The following is a 13,863-nucleotide window of genomic DNA, read 5'->3' on the forward strand; positions in this document are numbered from 1 at the left end:
AAAACAAAGATTCCAAGACTTACCAAGCGGGAAAGCGCCGGCAGACAGGCACATGAACAAAACACACAAACACACACACAGAATTACTAGCTTTTGCAACCGATGGTTGCTTCTTCAGGAAGGAGAGGGAAAGACGAAAGGATTTGGGTTTTAAGGGAGAGGGTAAGGAGTCATTCCAATCCCGGGAGCGGAAAGACTTCCCTTAGGGGAAAAAAAGGACAGGTGTACACTCGCGCACGCACACACACACACACACACACACACACACACACATATATATATATATATATATATATATATATATCTCCGCACATACACAGACACAAGCAGACATATTTAAAGGCAAAGAGTAAGGGCAGAGATGTCAGTCGAGGCGGAAGTACAGAGGCAAAGAAGTTGTTGAAAGACAGGTGAGGTATGAGCGGCGGCAACTTGAAATTAGCGGAGGTTGAGGCCTGGCGGATATCGAGAAGAGAGGATATACTGAAGGGCGAGTTCCCATCTCCGGAGTTCGGATAGGTTGGTGTTGGTGGGAAGTATCCAGATAACTCGGACGGTGTAACACTGTGCCAAGATGTGCTGGCCGTGCATCAAGGCATGTTTAGCCACAGGGTGATCCTCATTACCAACAAACACTGTCTGCCTGTGTCCATTCATGTGAATGGACAGTTTGTTGCTGGTAATATTAATGTCTGCTTGTGTCTGTCTGTGTGTGTGTGTGTGTGTGTGTGTGTGTGTGTGTGTGTGTGTGTGTGCGCGAGCGAGTGTACACCTGTCCTTTTTTTCCCCCTAAGGGAAGTCTTTCCGCTCCCGGGATTGGAATGACTCCTTACCCTCTCCCTTAAAACCCACATCCTTTCGTCTTTCCCTCTCCTTTCTGAAGAAGCAATGTTGTAGTTATCCCTTTTCTTTCATGGACAGTTGTGTGAACAGCTTTGCACAGTCAAGAGCTTCAAGCACCACTTTTGTGAACTCTGTAACGGCTGATATTGTACTCGTCCCACTCCATAAACCAAAATGTGCTTCATTAAAAATATTGTATTTATTCATGGAACTCATTAATCTAGCTTTCATGATTGATTCAATAATTTTTGAGTGTGTCAGAAGTAGTGAAACTTGCCTGTACTTTTCAATACTCTCTGCATTACCTTTCTTAACTAAGGGCACACTGTGTTCATGTTTTAGGTACTCTGGGAAATACGTACACTAAAGGATTAATTTATTATGTTTGCTAATGGGCTATCTGTGCACTCCTTCAGGAGAGAAACGAGAACCTCATCTATGCCTGCTAACTTCTTATTGTTTAATTTCTGTACTGTCTCCTTGACTTCAAACTGTGTTATGGGAAACAGCACCATGTGCTAACTGTATACATCATTGTGAGTGCTACATGTGTTTTAGGACGATTTTGTTGCAACCTGTGGCGATATGCTCTAGAATATACACTTCAGTGCTACAGCATTCATTCTATTGCTTTAGTACAGTGCGATATTCAGAACATGTACACAGTAGTTCCAATAACTTCTGGGACTGCCTCAAAATACAATACAGATTGATGATAAGAATTTATGATTGTTTTAGTTATCAGCATAGTCTATCTCTGTAGCAGAATGGTCAGTGTGACAGACCCTCACACCAGAGACCTAGGTTTGATTCCCAGTACTGCTAGAGATTCTTCCATGGTGGGAGGAATCTACCAGGATGCACTCACCCTTTTGATGCCAATTGAGGAGCTATCTGATTGAGAGGTAGTGGTTCCAATGTCAGAATGTTGACAATGGCCAGGAGTGTGGTGTATTGACCCATGCCCCTTCATACTGCATCCGGTGATGAACGACTGAGGATGACATGGTGGGCAGTGACTATTGCGTGGTCTTCAGGGCCTGATCATGGAGTCTCCTTTCCATTTTTCATACTAATTTTTGGTATAAGCATATCAAACCTAACTTTATTCACCCTTCTCACCCCTACCCAAAGAGAAGAGACACTAACACTGTTTAACACAGCTTCTAGCTATGGTAATGAACTCGGTTCATCAAAAAAGTGTGTCACCAACTTTCTTTATGTATGCCATATGCAGCTGAAGCCTCTGCTTGATGATTAAATCCCATAAAGCTAACAAGTTGCTGGTACATTGAAAGCTGTTTAATCCACACTTTGAAACAGTCCCAGACATTTTCTGTTGCATTAACAGAGAGTGATTTAGCAGAGCAATCAAGATTTAACACAGCTGTTGTCATCTTTGAAAATGGGAGTGTCCATACAGCATACTACAGAATCTTGAAGATGTAGAAAAAAGAACAAAACTTGTTTATTGAGAACATCGAATTAGACATCCTGCTTCATGCTTAGAGGAGCCTGATAGGTGAGCGTAAGTTGGTATGGAAAACACTCCTAAAATGTTGCAGAATCACCCTCCGTATCAGCGGTTTAAATGTCTCGTTAGGCCATCCATAGTCTGACACCTCGTGTCCTTTTAAAAGAGACAAAATTGCAACTTGTCAGACCACACTGCATGCCTCCAGTCAGACATTATCCAGTTGCTTTTTTGGCTCTCTGAAGACATGCAGTTTGATGGGCCAATCTAGGAAATTGTCTTTTGTGAGATAGCCAACTCCAAATGTCTGTTGCATGCAGTTTTCTTGGCAATTTGTGCTTGGAAACTGGTTGAGATGGACCTGACGGCAGCAACTCCTGTGGGGTTGACAAGCTGTGACACGCGTCTCCATTCTGTCTGGGATATGATGTCTTTACAACCACTGTCACTATGTCATGTTTCATGGCTACTAGTGAAACACAATTCCTTGAAGGCATGGTGAGCAGTCCACATTGAGACGCAAACAGTTCGAGAGACGGTATGGTCCTGAGCACATCCTGTTATAGCTCCTATCTACATCTGTGCCTTCATGGATACTCTGCAGTTCACCTTATGGCGCATGGCAGAGGGTATGCCTTTCTACTACTAGTCATTTCCTTTCCTGTTCCACTTGCAAATAGAACAAAGGGAAAATTACTGTCTGTATGCTTCTTTATGAGCCCTTATATCTCATATCTGTGGTCCCTATAAACATGTATGTTGGAAGTAACAGAATCACTCTACACTCAGCTTCAAATACTGGTACTCTAAATTTTTGCAGTAGTGTTCCTCACAAAGAATGTTGCCTGTCCTCCTGAAACTTCTCCATAACACCTGCTTTTTGTTAGAACCTACTACTAACAAATCTAGCAGCCTGCCTCTCAGTTGCTTCAATATCTTCCTTTAATCTGACCTGGTATGGATCCCAAGCACTTCAACAGTACTCAAGAATAGGTCCCTCCAGTGACCACTCCTTTCCAGATGAACCACTCCATCCTAGAACTCTCCCATGCAACCAGTCCTTACTACAATCCTAACAAACTCTTTCCATTTTGTATCGCTTTGCAGCATTCATGTATTTAAGTGACATGACTGTGTCGAGCAGGAAACTACTAACGCTGTACCTGAACATTGTGGGTTTGTTTTTCCTACTCATCTGCATTAACTTACATTTTTTTATGTTTAGAGCCAGCTGCCATTCATCACACCAAATAGGAATTTTATCTCAGTCATATTGCATCCTCCTTCAGCTGCTCAATGACAACACCTTCCTGTGCGCCACAGCATCATCAGCAAATGGCTGCAGATTGTTGCTCACCCTGTCCACCAAATCATTTATGTATATAGAGAATAGCAGTGATCCTGTCACACATCCATGGGACAGTCCTGACGATATCCTTGTCTCTGATGAACATTCACCATCAAAGACAACATATTGGGTTGTGTAACTTAAGAAGTATTCAAGCTACTCACATATCTGTGAACCTATTAGATATTCTGGTAGCTGCCATGGGGCACTGCGGTCCTGTAACATCTCCACGTCAACCCCTGCTACTGTGTTGTTTCCAAACAGCCAATTAGCACATACAACCGCTTCACTGCCATGATTTAAGTTACTGACAGAGGGTCATACAACGGACACATACTAGTTCTGCATAATGTACAGCACACCAAAGTGGCTTATGTCCTCTTTGAAGGGGAAGACTGATATCTTGTCTAATGCACTTGTATCCTTTCAGTCTCTCGCACTCTCTGCACCAATTGTAGAGGATCTGGAATGCCTTTGCTAAAGCTTGAACTGGATTATTGTTCAGAATTACTGTCATATTCTGTTGAATTGATTAGACATCCTTGACTCCCCCTTGAAGGTAGATCTGAGTTTGGGAAGAGCATGACATCTGCTGGAGCCAAATCAAGCAAATGGGGGAGGGGGGGCTGTGTCAAGAACTGTTATCCTTCCAAAACCCAACATACAAGAACACTGCTGTGGGCCAAGAAATTATAACAGATTAAGGATTGTGTGTACTCCAAACACATTGTTGACAATTACTAAAAAAGAAATATTGTTATTACAGGAAACATCTGTCTACATAATCGTATTTATTCACTTGATTCTCGTGCAAAAATTGTCCTAAAACTTGCTGAACCAGCTGCCCGGGCAGATAGGTTAGAAAATTTACAAAGGGGAATGGATAGGTTAAAGCTAGATATAGTGGGAATTAGTGAAGTTCGGTGGCAGGAGGGACATGACTTTTGGTCAGATGAATACAGGGTTATAAATACAAAATCAGATAGGGGTAATGCAGGAGTAGGTTTAATAATAAATAAATAAAAAAATAGGAACACTGATAAGCTACTACGAACAGCATAGTGAATACATTATTGTAGCAAAGATAGACACGAAGCCCATGCCTACCACAGTACTACAAGTTTATATGCCAACTAGCTCCACAGATGATGAAAAAATTGAAGAAATGTATGACAAGATTAAAGAAATTATTCAGATAGTGTAGGGAGACTGGAATACACTAGTAAGAAAAGAAAGAGAGAGAAAAGTAGTAGTTGAATATTGTTTGGGAATAAGGAATGAACGAGGAAGCTGCCTGTTAGAATTTTGCTCAAAGCTTAATCATCACTAACACTTGGTTTAAGAATCGTGACAGAAAGTTGTATACACGGAAGAGGCCTAGAGACACTGGAAGGTTTCAGATAGATTATATAATAGTAAGACAGAGATTTAGGAACCAGGTTTTAAAATGTAAGACATTTCCAGGGGCAGATGTGAACTCTGTTCGCAGTTTATTGGTTATGAACTATAGACTAAAACTGAAGAAACTGCAAAAAGAATGGAATTTAAGGAGATGGGACCTGGATAAACTGAAAGAACCAGAGGTTGTAGAGTGTTTCAGAGAGGGCATTAGGGACTGATTGACAAAAATGGGGGAAAGAAATATAGTAGAAGAAGAATTGGTAGCTTTGAGAGATGAAATAGTAAAGGCAGCAGAGGATAAAGTAGGTAAAAAGACGAGGGCTGCTAGAAATCCTTGGGTAACAGAAGAAATATTGAATTTTAATTGATGAAAGGAGAAAATATAAAAATGCAGTACATGAAGCAGGCAAAAAGGAATACAAACGTTTCAAAAATGAGATTGACAGGAAGTGCAAAATGGCTAAGCAGGGATGGCTACAGGACAAATGGAAGGATATAGAGGCATATACCACTAGGGGTAAGATAGATACATACTACAGGAAAATTAAAAAGACCTTTGGTGAGAAGAGAACCACTTGTAAGCAAAGAAGGGAAAGCAGAAGGTGTAAGGAGTATATAGAAGGTCTATATAAGGGTGATGTACTCGAGGGCAAAATTATGGAAATAAGAGGATGTAGATGAAGATTAAATGGGAGATATGATACTGTGTGAAGAGTTTGACAGAGCACTGAAAGACCTGAGTCGAAACAAGGCCCCGGGAGTAGATAACATTGCATTAAAACTACTGATAGCCTTGGGAGAGCCACACGAATTCCTTACAGAAAAACTGGTTGAAGCCGACCTCAAGGAGGATCAGTTTAGATTCAGGAGAAATGTAGGAACACGTGAGGCAATATTGATCCTACAACTTCTCACAGAAGATACGTTTACAGAGAGGCAAACCTACATTTAGAGCATTTGTAGACCGAGAGAAAGCTTTCGACAATGTTGACTGGAATACTCTCTTTCAAATTCTGAAGGTGGTAGGGGTCAAATACAGGGAGCAAAAAGCTATTTACAGTTTGACAGAAACCAGATGGCAGTTATAAGAGTCGAGGTGCATGAAAAGGACGCAGTGGTTGGGAAGGGACTGAGAGAGGATTGTAGCCTATCCCTGATGTTATTCAATTGTATATTGAGCAAGCAGTAAAGGAAACAAAAGAAAATTTGGAGTAGGAATTAAAATCAATGGAGAAGAAATAAAAACTTTGAGAAACTTCTGGAAACATCCACCAGGCTGTGGCTAAGCCATGTCTCTGCAGTATCCTTTCTTTCAGGAGTGCTAGTTCTGCAAGGTTCGCAGAAGAGCTTCTGTAAAGTTTGGAAGGTAGGAGACGGATACTGGCAGAAGTAAAGCTGTGAGTACCGGGCGTGAGTCGTGCTTCGGTAGCTCAGTTGGTAGAGCACTTGCCCGCGAAAGGCAAAGGTCCCGAGTTCGAGTCTCAGTCAGGCACACAGTTTTAATCTGCCAGGAAGTTTAAAAAACTTTGAGGTTTGCAGACAACATTGCAAATCTATCGGAGGCAGCAAAGGACGTGGAAGAGCAGGTGAATGGAATGGACAGTGTCTTGAAAGGAGGATATAAGATGAACACCAACAAAAGCAAAAAAGAGGATAATGGAATGTAATCGAATTAAATCAGGTGATGCTGAGGGAATTAGATTAGGAAATGAGACACTTAAAGTAGTAAATGAATTTGGCTGTTAGGGGAGCAAAATAACTGATCATGGTCGAAGCAGAGAGGATATAAGTACACACAAATTTGTTAAGATTGAGTACAGATTTAAATGTCAGGAAATCTTTTCCAAGTATTTGTATGGAGTGTGGCCTCTTATGGAAGCAACACATGGACGATAAATAGTTTGGACAAGAAGAGAATACAAGCTTTGGAAAAAGAATGCTGAAGATTATATGGGTAGATCACGTAACTCATGAGGAGGTGCTGAATAGAATTGGGGAGAAGAGAAATTTGTGGCACAACCTGACTAAAAGAAAATGATCGGTTGGTAGGACACATTCTGAGACATCAAAAGATCACCGGTTTAGTATTGTAGAGAAGCGTGGAGGGTAAAAATTGTAGAGGGAGACCAAGATATGAATATACTAAGCAGATTCAGAAGGATGTAGGTTGCAGTAACTCAGAGATGAAGAAGCTTGCACTGGGTAGAGTAGCACGGAGGGTTGCATCAAACCATTCTCTGGGCTGAAGACCACAACAGTAACAAAAACAACAACAACAACAACAAGATAACCTAAGTTAGATTTATATCTAAAACACAGTCTGTGACTTCTAAAGTACTTGATTTTATTTTCCTTTAAACTAGGCGGCAGGTCAAACGACTTTTTTTTCCTGTGTGTGCTAAATATGAATTTTGCACAAGCATTTTCACAAGTATTTTCTCCCCTTTAGTCATAAAGTTGTTCTTTCTTGCAATTTTTTGAAATTAAGAAAAAAAAGTATTACAAATGCATGAAGTAATAATAAATATTATTTTTGATGTGTATTAGCATGTGATGCACAAATCAGTGTATAATAACATCATTGTTCCCCCATTAACATGCTCACTTCATTTGTACTGAATTCCTACTTTCATCACACTAGTTAAAAAATTTGTGCACACATGGGCTGTAGGAGGTGAAGAATTGTCTTCAATTATCTTCAGTGAATGTCAAGACTACAAAAAGTGGAGTTTGCTGTCAACTTGTCACAACATTTTGATGCCAACTGCTTTTTACCATGAGGCTTATCCTCACACTACGACATTTTGTCTGACATTGAAAAAGCAGTTTCATGAAGACTTGTTTTTGCCCTCTAGTATAAAATTTTCTGTCTGAAACTTTGCACAAAAGGAATGGGACTGATCCTGCAAATATATATACTTACCAATTATGTTTATTTAATAGTGCTCACACTTAAAGTAGGACTTAAATTAAACTGAATATTTCTTCATTTGGTGCTTCCATTACTCAGAATATTTTTAATATCAATATTTATTCAACCCAGATAATATTATAAATCTGTGTACATATCCCACAAGCCGCCGCATGGTGCATTGCTGAGAGTACCTTCTACCCTGTAAAACTCATTCCGTTTTCTGCTCCATTTGCAAATGGAATAAGGGAAAATAACTGTTAATATGCTTCAAGATGAGACCTGGTTTCTCTTCTCCTGTCATCGCAGATGTATGTTCCTGACAGTAGGATAATTTTGCAGTGTGTCATAAATGCTAGTTCTCTGAATTTTCTCAATACTGTTTTGCAAAAATAATGTCTTCTACCCTCCAGGGATTCCCATTTGAGTTCCATGAAACATTTCTGTAATACTCATGTTTGGATTAAATCTACTGTTAATAAACCTAGCAGCAATCCTTGCTTCAGTATGTTACAGGCTTTTTTTCCTGCTCATCTGCATTAAAACTTTTTTTCCCCACATTTAGAGGTTCTGTTACTTTAAAAGTTTTGAAGCCATTCACATATCTTACAACCCATTCTATATGTTCAGATATTTATTAATACTCTGCAGTGTGGCATTGTGTCAAATGCTTTCCTGAAATCCAGGACTATGAATTCTTCCTCTTGTCTGGGATTTGCAGCCTATCGTGCAAGAAAAGAACAAGTTGAGTTTCACCTAAGTGATGCTTTCTAAATCGATGTTGGTTTTTGGAAAGAAAAATTTCTATCTTAAGGAAATTTATTATATTTGAACTTAGCATATGCTCAAGAACTCTGCAGCAAACCAGCAAACTATTCAGAATGATTACATGTAATTTTGTGGGTCCATTCTTTAACCCTTCTAATGTACAGGCCTTAGTTATGCATTCACCACCACCACCCCGGTTGGGTGAGTTATTTGCAATAAGCACAAGCTGAGTAAGGAGCCAATGTTGAAGGGTACACTCTCTAAAAACAAATTAGGATTCCATGTGGAATGGGCAACGTATTTGGTTTCAACTTTTATCAATTACTTTTAATGCCGCGAATGCGTATTTCAATGTCCTCCATACAGCAGTTTGTGCAGCAGTCAAATGATGGTGTATGAGTTGATCCACAAATGTGAATGATTTTTTTTTAAATATGAAATGTAAAACTTTTGCTTTTATTTTCCTGTTTTCTATTGCCACACCAGACGGGTCTGCGAATGACTGATAGGAGCCTTCAACCAACTTACTGATGTAATGTAGGACCAGAATTTTCTAGGATTCTCAGCGAGATCTTTCGCTAATGTAAAATTGTAAAAGTTGTTTTCTGTTTTGTGCATAATTCTTTCTATATACTACTTAGTGCATAGAGACCACAGCAGCACCCACTCTATGTGATGAGTAGAGTTTTAGCAAATGCTTTGTGAAATCTAGTTGTGTCAACAATGTGGTCTCATGGTCGTCCACGACATATTTCACGCCATCCGTTACCTTCATTAAAGCAGAGTTTGCTGATGTGTTTACAAAAGCTGGGCTTATATGTGTTGTACAAGTAGAATTGGCATACATTTTTTTATAATTTGATTATAAACAGTATATTTCAGGTCTTTGTATACAGCGGATAATGGGGATTTGTTGGTAATTACAAGCTGATTGGGGATTTTGATCATAGGGGTAGGACAGACCACGATTGCTTTCTATGGTGTGGACCATGTCCCACTCATGAAAGCAAAATTATGTGTGTGGTACGACAGATATTAAGCTATCTGCAACATTTTGATCAGTATAATGTTGCTTGCCTGTGTGTTCAGAAGAGATTTTCATTATTGATTTTCTTGTTGTATTTATTATACATGTGTTTGGTGATGGAAAATGTCGTGGATAGCTATGTAGCCTGGGGTTTCTTGCAGGCAATAGTTCTGTGCAGCATGATGTTTGACTGTTGGCAAGAAAAATTAATTCGTTTTATCTGGTGACCTGAAAAACTTTCCTGATTTTGTCTTTCCAACACCCATACTTCAGACATTCATCCACAGAGTTGCAGGTGTCATATCACTATGCATAAAGCACCAAGCATCCTGCATTTCATCATTGTAGCTGAATTGCTTTACCTTGTTTCACAGATTTGTGTATTCTTCATAGTGTTCGTTTCTGTTTCTGATGGGTGTTTAAATGTCTGTGAGCAGGACTGCTATTGTTCATCATTTCATGTAAGTCAGCTGTCAGCCAAGGAGGAGTGTAATTATTAAAATTTCTCTAAGTAAAAAAAAGATTCGCTGTAAGATTTCCTGTAAATGTACGTGAAAAACCAAAATCTTAGTGCTTAGTTGTGGTAGCTTGATTTCAAAATGAGTGTAGCATAAAAAATTGCTCTGAAATTCGTTTAAAAAAATTGGGCAAAGAGAAAGAAGAAAATACAGTCAGATCTTAAAGATTAATGTTGTCATTTTGTGAATGCTTTTGGCGAAGAACATCATAAAAGACTATGATACACAAACAAATATCCATATTTATCAAAATAAATAAAGACAATTCATTACTTGTCATGACGATTTCTGTCAGTAGTCCTAGACTTAGGTTTTGAATCTCTAGAGTAGGAGAATGAAGGAAAAATAAGGATTAATGGAACATACCTGAAAGACCTCCATTTTGGTGACAGAATTGCAGTGACTGCCATTTAACTTCATATATGAAGTTTAATATGGTGAAGGTAGGTGGATGAAAAATTGAAAATAGTTGCAAAGGCTTGTTCTTATTAAAAGACAAGAGTTAAGCTGTAACTTTTTGTGCAAGATACCTCAAGTAAGAGTTCTGGAAATTTCTTAGTTAAATTCTTGTGCCACTAATAGGACTTTGGTAAGTCTTACTTGTTCCATTACACACTGCTGCATTGCACATCCATTCTTCATGGAAAAAGTAAACAGTCTAATAGTATAGTTTGACTTCTATGCAAGATCTAATTTGTACATGAAGTTTATTTTGCTCAGTTTAGTGAATTACTTTAGATGTGATTGTATGTTGATACAGGGTCTCAGAGCCGTCTGTCTTCTGCACCTTCGCGAAATCGCAGTGCTGTTACTTCTGGGAGCCATTCTACAAAGCCCATAAGGTAAAGATGGATTTTCAGAATGAGTAAATTCTGAGTGTATGTAACCATGTAATGGTTGATTATAACTATATTCAGAGGAATAAGTGTTGTAGGAAAGTTCATGTAGAATGTATATAGCTGAGGCTTGAAGGAGACCACTCACTAAAACGCAGAAGCATTGAGTTGTCAATAGGCACATACAAAAGAAATAAAACTTGCCAGCTTTTGGAGTTATCGTTTGATGAGCTAGATAAAATGCACGCGCGCACACACACACACACACACACACACACACACACACACACACACACACACACACACACACACGCCTAAGCCCCTACAAGGTGCCAGTTGGACTAACAGTGTCAGTGTTGCTTTTCAGCAGGTGGTCCGATTGTGGTGGAAGTAGTATCGGGTGGAGGGACAGAGTCTGGGGATGTGTGGCTAGTGGATCGAAGGTCTGGCAAGATAGTAGTGGCCGGTGGGAAGCAGCACACGCTGAATGCAGCAGGAGAGGGCTGCCAGGACAGAGAAAGGGGAAACTGTTGGGTGGAAGGTGCAAGGACAGTGGGTTACATGAGATTGAGGCCAGGATAATTACAGTAGTGGAGGATGTGTTGCAAGGATAGCTCACACCTACGTGATTCTGAGAAGCTGGTGGTGGAGAAGAGGATCTCCGAGCTAGAAACATTTGCACTCAAACACTTGGAGGAGCATTTCAGACACGACCTGGATAAACTGTCCATGCTGTTGACATCCCACTCCCACCTTGGGGCACCACTATCCATCAACACCCATCCATCAGTGAACTCCCGTGTCAATCTCTCATAGCATCCAGACCCACTCCTGTTCAAATTACCACATCATCCAAAACACCCCACAAGACCCAGAACTCAAGCAAACCCAAGACACTGTAGTTAACCTCTCTACTAAAAACCTCAGCCCCACAGAAGTTTCAATCCTATCTGAAGGTCTAACCTGTAGGCCTATCCCCAAAATTTAGCTACATTGGACTTGTCAAAGACCTACTGCCCTTCTCGTAATCCCTATGGAAACACTTCTTTGCCACCAATCACCCCAACTGGAACCAACCTAATCCCAGCATTGAACCTTGCCTCACCCAGTTCATACCACCATCTAACTGTGACCTTTCTCCCCTCCCACCTAACCACTGCCTAGTCAACTTTCAGGAATTCCTTACCTCCCTCTAGGCTTCGCAATCCTTTCGCAAATTCTTTCTTAAGAATACTACCCTTTCAACAGCCACACACAACATGAAAACAGATCCAGACCTAGTCATCCTCCCTGTAGACAAAGGCTCCACTTCTGTCTTGATGAGTCACAGTGACAAACTAATGGAAGGGCTCTACCAGCTGCCTGACTCCTCCACCTACAAGCTCTGCCAGAGCGATCCCATCCCGGAAGCCCAACATAGCCTCCAATCCCTACTAAAACCCATAAGCCCTTCCCAGAAGCTCTCAACAGAGTCCATGTCTTTTCTCACCCCAATAACGCTCAACATATCTGTCTTCTGCATACTCTCCAAAATCCACAAACTCAACAGTCCTGGGTGCCCCATTAGAGCTGTCTGTTGTGCACCCGCTGCAAGAATTTCTGCACTAATTGACCAACACCTCCAGTTAGTTACCCAAAACCTAGCCTCCCACATCAAGGTTACTAACCACCATCTCTACCCCTTTGCTCCTGGATCCCTGTTCGTCATTGTTGATGCCGTCTCCATATACTCGTATACCAGCATCCTTCACGCCCATGGCCTCACCACTATCAAACACTAAATCTTCCAACACCGTACAGACACTGTGATGTTTGCCTGCTTTATTGCTTCGTTGATAGTCCTCGGTGTCTACGTACTGCCTTGTTAATGGTGGGTGGAAGTTCAATATTGACTGCTGTAAATGATGTAACCTACAGTTACACATCTGCGTTTCACAGTTCCTTACTTTCACTGTTCATATGGCCAGTTCATTATTGGTTACAATTTGATAACCCTCATTAATAGTTTTCAGGCAAACATCAGCATACTGCTTCAATAGTTTACTGTTGAATATGTATGAACAGTAAATACTTAACCACACAGTTCACGTTCTTTCAAATAAATTGAACAGATGCTGTCATTGTTTTAACACATGGCCTATTGGTGTAACACTTATTTCACAGTTAAGTTCATGCATTGTTGTTGTTCTAACCAATACAGGTTTCTCGTCTGAAAATTGGCTGTGGATTGACTGACTTGGGACCAAAATTTGGGCCTTTATATATCCTCACAATAATAGGTACAGAAACTATACATTGTTCAATGTTTAAGTTACAGAAATTAAAATTAAAACATAACTCATTCAATTAACAGAATACATTGAAAAATGCCTTCTTTCTAACAGTTTCTTCTACGACAATGGTTAGGCCGAATTATTTATTTATATAATGAAATTAAATGATGTAGTTATGCAGACAATGCTTTTGACAAATCTGGTAATTATTTTGCAATTAATTAAGGGTTGGCTTTGCTAATATGTTTTCGAATCGAATAGAGCCATATAAGTGCTTAAAGAATCTTAGTGGTGGTTCTTCCAAATATTTATAATTAGTACAGAATTTCTATTTGTTTATAAGTCAACAATAGAACTTAAGTTCCGAAACAATTACTGATTTCACCCAATAACAAAATACATTAGCTAGGAATAGTCAAAATAATTTAGAACATTGATTACATACACAAAACTAAGCACAAATT

General features: G+C 39.8%; 1 protein-coding gene across 3 annotated transcripts in view; it reads left to right on the forward strand.

Annotated features, from left to right (window-relative positions):
- LOC126281242 (ubinuclein-1) overlaps positions 1–13,863 on the forward strand; it is a 338,292-nt gene that overhangs the window by 296,076 nt on the left and 28,353 nt on the right. For all 3 annotated transcript variants that reach the window (XM_049980023.1, XM_049980024.1, XM_049980025.1), the window contains one exon: positions 11,051–11,132. In XM_049980023.1, the coding sequence (XP_049835980.1) occupies positions 11,051–11,132 (82 nt within the window). The remainder of the gene's footprint in view (positions 1–11,050; positions 11,133–13,863) is intronic.

The sequence above is a fragment of the Schistocerca gregaria genome, chromosome 7 (assembly GCF_023897955.1).
Source record: "Schistocerca gregaria isolate iqSchGreg1 chromosome 7, iqSchGreg1.2, whole genome shotgun sequence".
Taxonomy (NCBI): Eukaryota; Metazoa; Arthropoda; class Insecta; order Orthoptera; family Acrididae; genus Schistocerca; species Schistocerca gregaria.